Consider the following 17,290-nt stretch of genomic DNA (forward strand, 5'->3'; position numbering starts at 1 on the left):
GAAAGTGAGCCGTGGCGGGGGACCAGAGGATCTTTGCGTACCGGCACATGACCGGTAGACGCCCCAGGTAAGATTTGTTTCTTATTCCTAACTAGCTGATGACCCGGCATTGCCTGGGTATGTATTTGGCTGGTGTTGGTTCCGCCCACTTTTTCTAACCATAACACACAAACACTCAATGACCAAGTTTTTGAGCTTTGGGGTCTATGGCATCAATATTTTGTATGTTCCCATAGAAATTAAACAAATCAGATTAGTGGTTTGTGACTCCCCCCCTCTCCAGCACTCCAGAACCCCAGTCACCTAATGACCAACTGTAGCAGGTTTGAGGCATCTGCTATTAAGAGTGTAAAAATGGCAGCAATTTAAATATTCCCCTTGAAAATCAACAGGTGAATTTTGATTGGCTATTATAGGCTCCACCCACACCCATAAATATTAATCTCAGTCACCCAGTGGCCATCTGGGCAAAGTTTGACAACCCTGCCATTAACAGTGCAAGAAGGCCTGCAGTTTATATTTTCCCAGTGAAAATTGTTTTTGGCTCTGCCCACTTTCTGTAACCTGGACACACAGTCACTCAGTGACCAAGTTTGTGAGCTTTGGGGTCCTTGGCATCAATTTGCATTTTCCCAGTGAAATGAAACAAATCTGATTGGCTGTTTGTGGCTCCACCCCCTTTTCTGAATTTGAACCCCAGTGACCCAATGATCAATTGTACCAGGTTTGAGGCTTGTGCCATTAACAGTGCAAGAATGACAGCAATTTTAATATTCCCCTTGAAAATTAACAGGTGAATTGTTATTGGCTATTTTTGGCTCCACCCACTGTTCTGAATATTAATCCCAGTCACCCAATAACCAACAGTGCAAAATTTGAGAACTCTGCCATTAAGGCTACGTTCACATTATGAAACGCAGATGGCCGCAGATGAAACACACAGTTACTCAATGACCAAGTTTGAGTTTTCGGGTTCCTGGCATCAAAATTGTGTGAATGGAAGCAGTTTATCCAGCAAAGAAATCTGATTGGCTGTTTGTGGCTCCGCCTCTTTAGTGAATTTGTACCCCGGTCACTTAATGACATAATGACTGTAGAAGGTCTGAGGCCTGTGCCATTAACAGTGTAAGAATGGCAGCAGTTTCAATATTCCCCTTGAAAATCAATAGGTGAATTTTGATTGGCTGTTGTAGGCTCCACCTACTTTTCTGAATATTAATCACAGTCACCCAGTGACCAACTGTGTCAAGTTTGAGAACCCTGCCATTAACAGTGTAAGAATGGAGGTAGTTTATATTTTCCCATGTAAAAAGTTAGTTGTTTTTGGCTCCGTCCACTGTTTCTAACCTTGACATACAGTCACTCAATGACCAAATTTATTAGCTTTAGGGTCCTTGGCATCAATAAGTTGTATTTTCCATTGAAATCAAACAAAACTGATTGGCTGTTTGTAGCCCCCCTTTTCAGAATTTAAACCCGTCTCCCAGTGACTGACTTTACCAGATTTGAAGCAGCTGCCATTAAGAGTGTAAGAAAGGCAGCAATGTAAATATTCCCCTTGAAAATCAATAGGTGAATTTTGATTGGCTGTTGTAGGCTCCACCTACTTTCCTGAATATCAGTCTTAGTCATCCAGTGACCAACTGTCAAGTTTGAAAACCCTACCAATAATAGAATGGCTGAAATCAATTTAACAAATCTGATCGACTATTTGTGGATCCACCCCCTTTGGTGAATATTGACCCCAGTCACCCAATGACTGACTGTATCAGGTTTGAGGCCTCTGCTATTAACATTGTAAGAATGGTAGCAATGTACATATTCCTCTTGAAACATCAATAGATGAATTTTGATTGGCTGTTGTAGGCTCCACCCACTTTCTGAATATTAACCACTTCGGGACCACAGTCTTTTCGCCCCTTAAGGACCAGAGCCTTTTTCTCCATTCAGACCACTGCAGCTTTCACGGTTTATTGCTCGGTCATACAACCTACCACCTAAATGAATTTTACCTCCTTTTCTTGTCACTAATACAGCTTTCTTTTGATGCTATTTGATTGCTGCTGCGAGTTTTACTTTTTATTATATTCATCAAAAAAGACATGAATTTTGTCAAAAAAATGACTTTTTTAACTTTCTGTGCTGACATTTTTCAAATAAAGTAAAATTTCCTATACATTTGAGCGCGAAAGTTATTCTGCTACATGTCTTTGATAAAAAAAAAAACATTCAGTGTATATTTATTGGATTGGGTAAAAGTTATAGCGTTTACAAACTATGGTGCCAAAAGTGAATTTTCCCATTTTCAAGCATCTCTGACTTTTCTGCGCACCTGTCATGTTTCATGAGGGGCTAAAATTCCAGGATAGTACAAATACCCCCCAAATGACCCCATTTTGGAAAGAAGACATCCCAAAGTATTCAGTGAGAGGCATGGTGAGTTCATAGAAGATTTTATTTTTTGTCACAAGTTAGCGGAAAATGACAGTTTGTGACAAAAAAAAAAAAAAAAAAAAGTTTCCATTTCTTCTAACTTGCGACAAAAAAAAATGAAATCTGCCACGGACTCACTATGCTCCTCTCTGAATACCTTGAAGTGTCTACTTTCCAGAATGGGGTCATTTGTGGGGTGTGTTTACTGTCCTGGCATTTGGGGGGTGCCTAATTGTAAGCACCCCTGTAAAGCCTAAAGATGCTCATTGGACTTTGGGCCCCTTAGCGCAGTTAGGCCGCAAAAAAGTGCCACACATGTGGTATTGCCGTACTCAGGAAAAGTAGTATAATGTGTTTTGGGGTGTATTTTTACACATACACATGCTGGGTGGGAGAAATATCTCCGTAAATGACAATTTTTTTATTTTTTTTACACACAATTGTCTATTTATAGAGATATTTCTCCCACTCAGCATGGGTATGTGGAAAAATACACCCCAAAACACATTATACTACTTCTCCTGAGTACGGCGATACCACATGTGTGGCACTTTTTTGCACCCTAACTGCGCTAAGGGGCCCAAAGTCCAATGAGTACCTTTAGGATTTCACAGGTCATTTTGAGAAATTTCGTTTCAAGACTACTCCTCACGGTTTAGGGCCCCTAAAATGCCAGGACAGTATAGGAACCCCACAAATTACCCCATTTTAGAAAGAAGACACCCCAAGGTATTCCGTTAGATGTATGGTGAGTTCATAGAAGATTTTTTTTTTTTGTCACAAGTTAGCGGAAATTGATTGTAATTGTTTTTTTTCACAAAGTGTCATTTTCCGCTAACTTGTGACAAAAAATAAAATCTTCTATGAACTCGCCATTCTCCTAACGGAATACCTTGGGGTGTCTTCTTTCTAAAATGGAGTCATTTGTGGGGTTCCTATACTGCCCTGGCATTTTAGGGGCCCTAAACCGTGAGGAGTAGTCTTGAAACCAAATGTGGCAAAATGACCTGTGAAATCCTAAAGGTACTCATTGGACTTTGGGCCCCTTAGCGCACTTAGGGTGCAAAAAAGTGCCACACATGTGGTACCGCCGTACTCAGGAGAAGTAGTATAATGTGTTTTGGGGTGTATTTTTACACATACCCATGCTGGGTGGGAGAAATATCTCTGTAAATGACAATTATTTGATTTTTTTTACACACAATTGTCCATTTACAGAGAGATTTCTCCCACCCAGCATGGGTATGTATAAAAATACACCCCAAAACACATTATACTACTTCTTCTGAGTACGGCGATACCACATGTGTGACACTTTTTTGCAACCTAGGTGCGCTAAGGGGCCTAACGTCCTATTCACAGGTCATTTTGAGGCATTTGGATTCTAGACTACTCCTCACGGTTTAGGGCCCCTAAAATGCCAGGGCAGTATAGGAACCCCACAAGTGACCCCATTTTAGAAAGAAGACACCCCAAGGTATTCTGTTAGGAGTATGGTGAGTTCATAGAAGATTTTTTTTTTGTCACAAGTTAGCGGAAAATGACACTTTGTGAAAAAAAAAACAATACATATCAATTTCCGCTAACTTGTGACAAAAAATAAAATCTTCTATGAACTCATCATACACCTAAAAGAATACCTTGGGGTGTCTTCTTTCTAAAATGGGGTCACTTGTGGGGTTCCTATACTGCCCTGGCATTTTAGGGGCCCTAAACCGTGAGGTGTAGTCTTGAACCCAAATGTCTCAAAATGACCTGTGAAATCCTAAAGGTACTCATTGGACTTTGGGCCCCTTAGCACAGTTAGGCTGCAAAAAAGTGTCACACATGTGGTATCGCCGTACTCAGAAGAAGTAGTATAATGTGTTTTGTGGTGTATTTTTACATATAACCATGCTGGGTGGGAGAAATATCTCTGTAAATGACACATTTTTGATTTTTTTTACACACAATTGTCCATTTACAGAGAGATTTCTCCCACCCAGCATGGGTATGTGTAAAAATACACCACAAAACACATTATACTACTTCTCCTGAGTATGGCGATACCACATGTGTGACACTTTTTTGCAGCCTAGGTGCGCTAAGGGGCCCAACGTCCTATTCACAGGTCATTTTGAGGCATTTGTTTTCTAGACTACTCCTCACGGTTTAGGGCCCCTAAAATGCCAGGGCAGTATAGGAACCCCACAAGTGACCCCATTTTAGAAAGAAGACACCCCAAGGTATTCCGTTAGGGGTATGGTGAGTTCATAGAAGATTTTATTTTTTCTCACAAGTTAGTGAAAAATGACACTTTGTGAAAAAAACAATAACAATCCAATTTCCGCTAACTTTTGACAAAAAATAAAATATTCTATGAACTCATCATACACCTAACAGAATACCTTGGGGTGTCTTCTTTCTAAAATGGGGTCACTTGTGGGGTTCCTATACTGCCCTGGCATTTTACGGGCCCAAAACTGTGAGTAGTCTGGAAACCAAATTTCTCAAAATGACTGTTCAGGGGTATAAGCATCTGCAAATTTTGATGACAGGTGGTCTATGAGGGGGCAAATTTTGTGGAATCGGTCATAAGCAGGGTGGCCTCTTAGATGACAGGATGTATTGGGCCTGATCTGATGGATAGGAGTGCTAGGGGGGTGACAGGAGGTGATTGATGGGTGTCTCAGGGGGCGGTTAGAGGGGAAAATAGATGCAATCAATGCACTGGGGAGGTGATCGGAAGGGGGTCTGAGGGGGATCTGAGGGTTTGGCCGAGTGATCAGGAGCCCACACGGGGCAAATTAGGGCCTGATCTGATGGGTAGGTGTGCTAGGGGGTGACAGGAGGTGATTGATGGGTGTCTCAAGGTGTGATTAGAGGGGGGAAATAGATGCAAGCAATGCACTGGCGAGGTGATCAGGGCTGGGGTCTGAGGGCGTTCTGAGGTGTGGGCGGGTGATTGGGTGCCCGCAAGGGGCAGATTAGGGTCTAATCTGATGGGTAACAGTGACAGGTGGTGATAGGGGGTGATTGATGGGTAATTAGTGGGTGTTTAGAGGAGAGAATAGATGTAAACAATGGATTTGGGAGGTGATCTGATGTCGGATCTGCGGGCGATCTATTGGTGTGGGTGGGTGATCAGATTGCCCGCAAGGGGCAGGTTAGGGGCTGATTGATGGGTGGCAGTGACAGGGGGTGATTGATGGGTGGCAGTGACAGGGGGTGATTGATGGGTGATTGACAGGTAATCAGTGGGTTATTACAGGGGAGAACAGATGTAAATATTGCACGGGCGAATTGATAAGGGGGGGGTCTGAGGGCAATCTGAGCGTGTGGGCAGGTGATTGGGTGCCCGCAAGGGGCAGATTAGGGTCTAATCTGATGGGTAACAGTGACAGGTGGTGATAGGGGGTGATTGATGGGTAATTAGTGGGTGTTTAGAGGAGAGAATAGATGTAAACAATGGATTTGGGAGGTGATCTGATGTCGGATCTGCGGGCGATCTATTGGTGTGGGTGGGTGATCAGATTGCCCGCAAGGGGCAGGTTAGGGGCTGATTGATGGGTGGCAGTGACAGGGGGTGATTGATGGGTGGCAGTGACAGGGGGTGATTGATGGGTGATTGACAGGTAATCAGTGGGTTATTACAGGGGAGAACAGATGTAAATATTGCACGGGCGAATTGATAAGGGGGGGGTCTGAGGGCAATCTGAGCGTGTGGGCAGGTGATTGGGTGCCCGCAAGGGGCAGATTAGGGTCTAATCTGATGGGTAACAGTGACAGGTGGTGATAGGGGGTGATTGATGGGTAATTAGTGGGTGTTTAGAGGAGAGAATAGATGTAAACAATGGATTTGGGAGGTGATCTGATGTCGGATCTGCGGGCGATCTATTGGTGTGGGGGGGTGATCAGATTGCCCGCAAGGGGCAGATCAGGGGCTGATTGATGGGTGGCAGTGACAGGGGGTGATTGACGGGTGATTGACAGGTGATTGACAGGTGATTGACAGGTGATTGACAGGTGATCAGGGGGGATAGATGCATACAGTACACGGGGGGGGGGGGGTCTGGGGGGGGTCTGGGGAGAATCTGAGGGGTGGGGGGGTGATCAGGAGGGAGTAGGGGGCAGATTAGGGACTTAAAAAAAAAATAGCGTTGACAGATAGTGACAGGGAGTGATTGATGGGTGATTAGGAGGGTGACTGGGTGCAAACAGTGGTCTGGGGGGTGGGCAGGGGGGGGTCTGAGGGGTGCTGTGGGCGATCAGGGGGCAGGGGGGGGGGAAATCAGTGTGCTTGGGTGCAGACTAGGGTGGCTGCAGCCTGCCCTGGTGGTCCCTCGGACACTGGGACCACCAGGGCAGGAGGCAGCCAGTATAATAGGCTTTGTATACATTACAAAGCCTATTATACACTGTTGCAGCGGCGATCCGGATGCCAGTAACCCGCCGGCGCTTCCGAACGGCCGGCGGGTTACGGCGAACGGGGGGCGGAGCCAGTCCCCGGCGGCTGATCGCGTCACGAATGACGCGATCGCCGCATAGCCACTCCCGCAGCCGCCCCCGCCGATGGGCGTATTGCGGTCGTTTGGGCCCAGACTTTGCCGCCGCCCATCGGCTGGGGGCGGTCGTTATGTGGTTAATCCCAGTCACCCAGTGGCCAACTTTGTCAAGTTTGGGAACCCTGCCATTAACAGTAAAAGAATGGTTGCAGTTTATAGTTTTCCATGTAAAAAATGTAGTTATTGGCACCGCCCAGTTTTTATAACCTTGACATACAGTTACTCAATTACCAAGTTTATGAGCTTTGGGGTCCTTGGTATTAATAACTTCTGTATTCCCATTGAAATTACACAAATGTGATTGGCTGTTTGTGGCTCCACCCCTTTCTGATTTTGAACCCCAGTCACCCAGTGACCAACTGTAACAGGTTTGAGACCTCTGCCATTAACAGTGTAAGAATGGCAGCAAATTAAATATTCCCCTTGAAAATCAACAGGTGACTTTTGATTGGCTGTTGTCGGCTCCACCTATTTTCCTGAATATTAATCCCAGTCAGCCAGTGACCAACTGCAACGTTTGAGAACCCTGCCATTGCCAGTGTAAGAATGGCTGCAGTTTACATGTTCACAGTAAACTGTGTTTTTGGCTCCACCCACTTTTCATAACCTTGACACAGAGTCACTCAATGACCAATTTTGTGAGCTTCAGGTTCCTGGCGTCAAAAATTTGTGAAAGGAAGCAGTTTACCCACCAAGGAAATCTGATTGGCTGTTTGTGGCCCTGCCCCTTTAGAGAATTGGGACCCCAGTCACCCAATGACCGACTGTAGCAAGTTTGAAGCCTCTGCCATAAACAGTGTAAGACTGGCAGCAGTTTCAATATTCCCCTTGAAAATCAATAGGTGGATTTTGATTTGGCTGTTGTAGGCTCCACCCACTTTCCTGAATATTAAACGCCGTCACCCAGTGGCCAAGCGTGGCAAGTTTTTTAAAACCCTGCGATTAACCGTCTAAGAATGGCTGCAGTTTACATTTTCCCATTGAAAATGAATGGCTGAAATTTGGTTGACTGTTTTATGCTCCGCCCACTTTTCCTGGATTTGTAACCTCCGTCACCAAGTGACCAACTGTCCTAAGAGAGGGGACTTTGGCTGGATTACTGTGAGAATGGCAACCTTTTACATTTTTTCCATTGACATGAATGGGTGAAATCTGATAAGCTGCTTGTAGCTCCGCCCAGGTGTGCAGGGGGGGGGGGGTGCGGGACCCCCAGAACATATCATCCCAGGTAGTAAGGGATCTGCATACCAAGTTTCATTCAAATCGGTCAAGGTGTTTTCGAGTGATCGTGGCACACACATTCACACATACGATTTTATATACAGTGGTGTGAAAAACTATTTGCCCCCTTCCTGATTTCTTATTCTTTTGCATGTTTGTCACACTTAAATGTTTCTGCTCATCAAAAACCGTTAACTATTAGTGAAAGATAACATAATTGAACACAAAATGCAGTTTTAAATGATGGTTTTTATTATTTAGTGAGAAAAAAAACTCTAAACCTACATGGCCCTGTGTGAAAAAGAAATTGCCCCCTGAACCTAATAACTGGTTGGGCCACCCTTAGCAGCAATAACTGCAATCAAGCATTTGCGATAACTTGCAACGAGTCTTTTACAGCGCTCTGGGGGAATTTTGGCCCACTTATCTTTGCAGAATTGTTGTAATTCAGCTTTATTTGAGGGTTTTCTAGCATGAACCGCCTTTTTAAGGTCATGCCACAACATCTCACTAGGATTCAGGTCAGGACTTTGACTAGGCCACTCCAAAGTCTTCATTTTGTTTTTCTTCAGCCATTCAGAGGTGAATGTGCTGGTGTGTTTTGGGTCATTGTCCTGCTGCAGCACCCAAGATCGCTTCAGCTTGAGTTGACGAACAGATGGCCGGACATTCTCCTTCAGGATTTTTTGGCAGACAGTAGAATTCATGGTTCCATCTATCACAGCTTGCCTTCCAGGTCCTGAAGCAGCAAACCAACCCCAGACCATCACACTACCACCACCATAGTTTACTGTTGTTATGATGTTCTTCTGCTGAAATGCTGTGTTACTTCTACGCCAGATGTAACGGGACACGCACCTTCCAAAAAGTTCAACTTTTGTCTCGTCGGTCCACAAGGTATTTTCCCAAAAGTCTTGGCAATCATTGAAATGTTTTTTTAGCAAAATTGAGACGAGCCTTAATGTTCTTTTTGCTTAAAAGTGGTTTGCGTGTTGGATATCTTCCATGCAGGCCATTTTTGCCCAGTCTCTTTCTTATGGTAGAGTCGTGAACACTGACCTTAATTGAGGCAAGTGGGGCCTGCAGTTCTTTAGATGTTGTCCTGGGGTCTTTTGTGGCCTCTCAGATGAGTTTTCTCTGCGCTCTTGGGGTAATTTTGGTCGGCCAGCCACTCCTGGGAAGGTTCATCACTGTTCCATGTGTTTGCCATTTGTGGATAATGGCTCTCACTGTGGTTTGCTGGAGTCCCAAAGCTTTAGAAATGGCTTTATAACCTTTACCAGACTGATAGATTTCAATTACAGTACTTTTGTTCTCATTTGTTCCTGAATTTCTTTGGATCTTGGCATGATGTCTAGCTTTTGAGGTGCTTTTGGTCTACTTCTTTGTGTCAGATAGCTCCTATTTAAAGGGAAGGTTCAGGGACTGTTTAAAAAAAATAAAAATCCGCATCCACTTACCTGGGGCTTCCTCCAGCCGGTGGCAGGCAGGAGGTGCCCTCGGCGCTGCTCCGCAGGCTGCCGGTGGTCTCCGGTGGCCGACCCGACCTGGCCAGGCCGGCGGCCAGGTCGGGCTCCTTCCGCGTTCCAAAATGCGCCTCACGGCGGCGCGCTGACGTCATCGGACGTCCTCCGGGCTTTACTGCGCAGGCTCAGAACTACTGAGCCTGCGCAGTAAAGCCCGGAGGACGTCCGATGACGTCAGCGCGCCGCCGTGAGGCGCATTTTGGAACGCGGAAGGAGCCCGACCTGGCCGCCGGCCTGGCCAGGTCGGGTCGGCCACCGGAGACCACCGGCAGCCTGCGGAGCGGCGCCGAGGGCACCTCCTGCCTGCCACGGGCTGGAGGAAGCCCCAGGTAAGTGGATGCGGATTTTTATTTTTTTTAAATAGTCCCTGAACCTTCCCTTTAAGTGATTTCTTGATTGAAACAGGTGTGGCAGTAATCAGGCCTGGGGGTGACTACAGAAATTGAACTCAGGTGTAATAAACCACCTTGAAGTTATTTTTTAACAAGGGGGGGCAATCACTTTTTCACACAGGGCCATGTAGATTTGGAGTTTTTCTTCTCACTAAATAATAAAAACCATCATTTAAAACTGCATTTTAAGTTCATTTAGGTTATCTTTGACTAATAGTTAATGGTTTTTGATGGGCAGAAACATTTAAGTGTGACAAACATGCAAAAGAATAAGAAATCAGGAAGGGGGCAAATAGTTTTTCACACCACTGTATATTTAGATTATAGGTTTCTTTTAAGTGTTGCTTCCCTGTAAAAATAATTGGTACATCAGAGTAAAAATGTTTATATCAGCACATAAGTTACTTACCAGAAGGAGCTATTAAACATTTCAGCCTTTGTTTAGGGAGTTCATATGAAATGCAGAAACTAATGGTAACTAAAGAGGTGGATTCAGAATCTGCAGTTTGGATGCCAGCGCTCAGCAGTGGATTATGTACCAAGTTCTGATTGCATAGCCACTTTGGCTGCTGGTTGGTTTCTAAAAGGTCTATGCTGGAGAAACAGAAGATTAGCAGCTGGATCTGAACTTGAAGGAATGAAGATGGATAAAGGTAAAATCTGTTAAAGGACAACTATCATAAAAATATATAAAATTTGTCCCAGATTACAATGCATTATAAATTACCATTTGCCTGTGTCACCGTCACTTACAGTAGCTAGTGAAATATATATATGGGAAATACGATCCAATGTCTCCAACGAACCAAAGAAAAAAAAAATACAAATAGATCGTTTTTATCAAAGAGTGAGAAATTCATACGGCCGCCAATGATCATCTAATCAGCAGTTTGTGGTGACGTTGTTAACTGAAGAAAAGCAAAGGCTAAACCCAAACGTAGTATTACTGAAGAGAGTATACCCATAATGCCCATTTCCTTCCAATTCCATGAAATTCTGATTTCCGCCAATGCCAGTTTCCATTTTCCTATTTTTCCCGATTTCCGAGCAGTATTGTCTTTGTCATTGTGACGAATGAATAAAATTACAAGAAAACGGCAATTAGAAAATTGGAAAAATAGAATCTTGTGACTGGTCTAAAATGACGGCGGTAATCCGATTTTTGCAGAAAAATTCAGCATTCTCTGATTGGTCCAATGCTTCCGAGTTCTGTGATTGGGATAATATTACCAAATGGTGTTAAATCGGATTTCCGTGGAATTCTGATTTCCATTTTCCAACTGGAAAAGTGGAAATTTCAATTTCGCGGAACGTAAATAAGCATCTCACTTACATACCAAAGTGTCTTTATTAATTCAGCATAACCCAAAGCTGTAAAAATAAACAAAACCCTCACATGAAATAACATGGGTCAAATGTTTAAAAAACACCCTACAAGTATAAACACCAATAACTCTATGAATGATAAGGTAACACTTTGTGTCCAGTGGAATCAGTGGTCCTCAAACTAAGGCCCGTGGGCCGAATGCAGCACGCCGAGGCTTTTTCACTAGCCCTCCAAACACAAAATGTGTTACTTATAGATGCAGCTCACTGCACTTTTAAATGTCAGCAGCCCGCATATTGAATAGCAGTGCTGGCCCCACCCATCCACATACTGTAGAAGCCAGTGAGCAGTCATTCGCTGGCTTTCAATTCTGCATCAGGTGACACTGCTGTCCAACTGGACAGCATGTTGTCACCTGGGTATGCTTCATTGTCTGGTGCACTAAGATGTTCTTCGGGCGCCGCATGACTGAATGGCTGCTGCTGGGAGTTCTCCTCTGGGCAAGATTGGGGGAAATCAATACCTAGGCTCAATGTAATGTTTTTCAACATCATTTTATGTATGTTCCGGCCCCCCAGAAGTCTGAAGTATGTTGACCCAGCCCTTTGGCCTGAAAAAGTTTGGGGACACCTGCTTTAGATACTCATATATACTATATTATTTTTTTCTACAAACTTCTTGTTCCCACTGTCCTCCTTAACATCCCTACAATATTTGGCGTTTCTAGCACGTAGGGGGGCTTTGCTATTAACGGCTAAAATCGGATGCCATTGACTTTAATGTTAAATGCGAATGGAAACTTTTGACAAAAAATTCTGCATTAAATGAAAACAGCGAACGGCCGAAGTTTGCTGGGATCTGTTCTCCTGGCGAACTGTTCTGCCACCACTAATAAGGCCTCTGGAGTGTTGGGTACTTCAGTAGACAAGCATTCCAAAGCTACTTTACAAACCGTGTTCCAGAGAGGCTGACTTTTAGGACCAAATGTGTGTCATGTGACCAATGCTCTCACCACGCCTCCAGCCAAAAGGCTTGCATGCCCATTTCATGCAAGCTGGACTTACCAGCATCTCACTGACTACCTCTAGTGCAGGGTAAATGTGTTAGTATTAGTTTGAAAAAGTGGGAAGAAAAATCCCTAGCATATTCCTGGAAATTTCTTATGGGTTATGTTGATTTTCAGGTTATCTTTGAATTCTTCCGGCCTCTTCTCCTGCCAGAAGACGGGGATTAAATTCCATGTGACAGGTCCTGTGAATATTGAATACAGACTGGAACTCTGGAAGGATTATCTCAGAGATTCTACTGAAGACAAATATGACATTATTGGCCCTTTGTTCAGCATAAAAATCAGCGAGAAGCCAATGGGCAATGTCGTAACAGCTGTGTACCTACCTCATTATCTATGCTTAAATGGTAAGTTGTTCATTTATACATGTGGAGGGGTGTTGCGTGTTTTCTCTCATGTGTCTGTTAAGCTTGTTTGTGGAGCTCTTTAGGGCCTGTTCACACATATGCATCACAAAGAGGCCAGCATTATAAAACATTTTAAAGAATTTCCGAGCATCTATAGGAGTAAATGGAAGCGTTAAAATACCTCAATGTTTTTCAAAATTTGTAGGTGGCCCTTTGAAGCATTTTGAAGATGGGTAGGATTTTAAGCCGAGGCCCCAAAGGCCCGGGACTTTGGTGGTAGGAGGGATAAGGGTGATTCGTGACTTCCTGTTTATTGCGGCTTTTGCATAGCTACAAATCCCCACAGCACTATCGCCTCTTGGAGTAATCCATATCTGCTCTGTTCTCCACCACTACCTTTTTCAGTCATGCTCATGGGTAGGGGTGGAGAGCAGAGCAGACATGGGTTATTTGAGGAGGAAAAGGCAACACTGGCAGAGCAAGGTCATTATGTAACAGCAGCTCTGTACAATAGGGGAGCTAGAGAGCTTATTTTTGGGTGTCAACCATCTGTAAAAATAATGCTGCCTGTAAACCACTTCTACGGTGTCCAGTATTTATATGAACTGTGCATTATTACCTCTTTCAATATTTATTCACGTTTTACTTAGATTAGGGCTGGAGTTTCAAATTTCTGATTAACAAACAGATCAAGGGATGTCAGCTTAAGCAAAGAGACATGGAACACCTGAAGAAACGTGTATGTCTCAAATAAAGACAGTTCATAAACTGCTGCATTAATCTTCTTCACAGGATACTGTCCAATGTATCTGGAACCCAATTTTTTTTAAGTACACAGAAGCTTCAATGTGGAGGTTCTGGTGGTCATGATGTGCCTTCCAGAAATGAACACAAAAAAAACCCAAAAAAAAAACCAGAGTGACTTCAGGAGCCCTATATAGTATGTCAAATAAGTGGGACAACTATGGTATAAAATAACACTCACAAATCCAGGGTACAACAAGGGCAACCACGGTGATGCAACAGTGGAGATAACTAGTCGTCTCTACTCAAAACATGTGTGATCCTAGGATCCAAGTAGTCGCATTCCAGAAAGTAAAAACGTTATCAAATAGATCTGATGGGACTAGTTACTATTATGACACTGTCCCCTGTGCAGGTAAGGACATAAAGGGGTGGGGGGAGGAGCCTAAGGTATGGTAAACATCTAAAAAAAGATTAAATGGCAACGATGATGAATGTGTTTTGTGGGATAGGTCCCACATTCTCAGGTAAATATCAGTGTCTTTGTGCTGCAAGCAGACAGCTCATAGCACCAAATGGGAGATACTCATATTGACCTGAAGAAGCGAGCACTGGCTCACAAAAAGAATAGTCTGTAATGTTCCTAATAAACAACGATTTCTTCAGCCATTTTGCTATTAGTTTACGTCTTTGAGGTAAGTCACCTTTCCCATCCTAAACTGTTTTTAGATATTTATCATACCTGAGGTGCCTCCTCCCTCCTCTTGCGGATATCAAAGTGGTCTGCCAGTGAATGAGTGTGAAACTCTTAAAGGGATACTGTAGGGGGTCGGGGAAAATGAGTTGAACTTACCCAGGGCTTCTAATGGTCCCCTGCAGACATCCTGTGCCTGCGCAGCCGCTCACAGATGCTCTGGCCCCGCCTCCGGTTCACTTCTGGAATTTCAGACTTTAAAGTCTGAAAACCACTGCACGTGCGTTGCCGTGTCCTCGCTCCCTCTGATGTCCACAGGAGTGTACTGCCCAGGTGCAGACCATACTGGGCCTGCGCAGTACGCTCCTGGTGACATCAGCGGGAGCGAGGACACAGCAATGCAGGCGCAGTAGATTTCATACTTTAAAGTCTGAAATTCCAGAAGTGAACCGGAGGCGGGGCCGGAGCATCAGTGAGCAGCTGCGCTGGCACAGGATGTCTGCAGGGGACCATTAGAAGCCCCGGGAAAGTTCAACTCATTTTCCCCCGACCCCTACAGTATTCCTTTAAGTACAAGTGTTCAAAGTTTTTCTGGCTCACATATTTGTTTCCAAATTAGTATTATTATTATTTATATATTTTAAAAAGCGCCAACATTTTGTGGTGCCGAATAATGCTCTATCTTTGGTTACTTGAGGTTTGTTTATATTTTCAATTGAACATTTCTAATTTTAGTGGACATTTTGTCAGAAGAGAATAGTATCAGGAGATGCAAATGCTTCCAACATTCATGTAGATGTAATGCTAAATCAATTACAGCAAGAAGGACACCACTTAACTCCTGACACTCCACAACAGTAAAGAAGGGCCAGGCCAACCATTAGACATCAGCAATACAGTAGATTACATCTACAACATCTTGGAAGCTGAAGATAAAGTCCAGTGGTTTATTTAAAGTTTGCCCGAAGTGAAAATGAACTGATGAGATAAACAATTATATTATCCTCCTACTCCTAAAGATGGCTTTTTAACCACTTGAGGACCTAGGGCTTTCTACCCCTTAAGGACCGGCCACTTTTTTTCCATTCAGACCACTGCAGCTTTCACGGTTTATTGCTCGCTCATACAACCTACCACCTAAATGAATTTTGGCTCCTTTTCTTGTCACTAATAAAGCTTTCTTTTGGTGCTATTTTATTGCTCCTGCGATTTTTACTTTTTATTATATTCATCAAAAAAGACATGAATTTTGGCAAAAAATGATTTTTTTAACTTTCTGTGCTGACATTTTTCGAATAAAGTAAAATTTCTGTATACATGCAGCGCGAAAAATGTGGACAAACATGTTTTTGATAAAAAAAAAAAACCATTCAGTGTATATTTATTGGTTTGGGTAAAAGTTATAGAGTTTACAAACTATGGTGCAAAAAGTGAATTTTCCCATTTTCAAGCATCTCTGACTTTTCTGACCCCCTGTCATGTTTCATGAGGGGCTAGAATTCCAGGATAGTATAAATACCCCCCAAATGACCCCATTTTGGAAAGAAGACATCCCAAAGTATTCACTGAGAGGCATAGTGAGTTCATAGAAGATATTATTTTTTGTCACAAGTAAGCGGAAAATGACACTTTGTGAGAAAAAAAAAAAAAAGTTTCCATTTCTTCTAACTTGCGACAAAAAAAAAAATGAAATCTGCCACGGACTCACCATGCCCCTCTCTGAATACCTTGAAGGGTCTACTTTCCAAAATGGGATCATTTGTGGGGTGTGTTTACTGTCCTGACATTTTGGGGGGTGCTAAATTGTAAGCACCCCTGTAAAGCCTAAAGGTGCTCATTGGACTTTGGACCCCTTAGCGCAGTTAGGCTGCAAAAAAGTGCCACACATGTGGTATTGCCGTACTCAGGAGAAGTAGTATAATGTGTTTTGGGGTGTATTTTTACACATACCCATGCTGGGTGGGAGAAATATCTCTGTAAATGACAATTTGTTAATTTTTTTTACACACAATTGTCCATTTACAGAGATATTTCTCCCACTCAGCATGGGTATGTGTAAAAATACACCACAAAACACATTATACTACTTCTCCTGAGTATGGCGATACCACATGTGTGGCACTTTTTTGCACCCTAACTGCGCTAAAGGGCCCAAAGTCCAATGAGTACCTTTAGGATTTCACAGGTCATTTTGAGAAATTTCGTTTCAAGACTACTCCTCACGGTTTAGGGCCCCTAAAATGCCAGGGCAGTATAGGAACCCCACAAATGACCCCATTTTAGAAAGAAGACACCCCAAGGTATTCCGTTAGTAGTATGGCGAGTTCATAGAAGATTTTATTTTTTGTCACAAGTTAGCGGAAAATGACACTTTGTGAAAAAACACAATTAAAATCAATTTCCGCTAACTTTTGACAAAAAATAAAATCTTCTATGAACTCACCATACTCCTAACGGAATACCTTGGGGTGTCTTCTTTCTAAAATGGGGTCATTTGTGGGGTTCCTATACTGCTCTGGCATTTTAGGGGCCCTAAACCGTGAGGAGTAGTCTTGAAACGAAATTTCTCAAAATGACCTGTGAAATCCTAAAGGTACTCATTGGACTTTGGGCCCTTTAGCGCAGTTAGGGTGCAAAAAAGTGCCACACATGTGGTATCGCCATACTCGGGAGAAGTAGTACAATGTGTTTTGGGGTGTATTTTTACACATACCCATGCTGGGTGGGAGAAATACCTCTGTAAATGGACAATTGTGTGTAAAAAAATCAAAAGATTGTCATTTACAGAGGTATTTCTCCCACCCAGCATGGGTATGTGTAAAAATACACCCCAAAACACATTGTACTACTTCTCCCGAGTACGGCGATACCACATGTGTGGCACTTTTTTGCACCCTAACTGCACTAAGGGGCCCAAAGTCCAATGAGTACCTTTAGGATTTCACAGGTCATTTTTGTTTCAAGACTACTCCTCACGGTTTAGGGCCCCTAAA

General features: G+C 43.4%; 1 protein-coding gene across 1 annotated transcript in view; it reads left to right on the plus strand.

Annotated features, from left to right (window-relative positions):
- LOC137525973 (uncharacterized) overlaps positions 1-17,290 on the plus strand; it is a 180,356-nt gene that overhangs the window by 126,134 nt on the left and 36,932 nt on the right. Inside the window, exon 11 of the mRNA XM_068247183.1 lies at positions 12,627-12,859. Within this exon, the coding sequence (XP_068103284.1) occupies positions 12,627-12,859 (233 nt within the window). The remainder of the gene's footprint in view (positions 1-12,626; positions 12,860-17,290) is intronic.

The sequence above is a fragment of the Hyperolius riggenbachi genome, chromosome 7, assembly GCF_040937935.1.
Source record: "Hyperolius riggenbachi isolate aHypRig1 chromosome 7, aHypRig1.pri, whole genome shotgun sequence".
Taxonomy (NCBI): Eukaryota; Metazoa; Chordata; class Amphibia; order Anura; family Hyperoliidae; genus Hyperolius; species Hyperolius riggenbachi.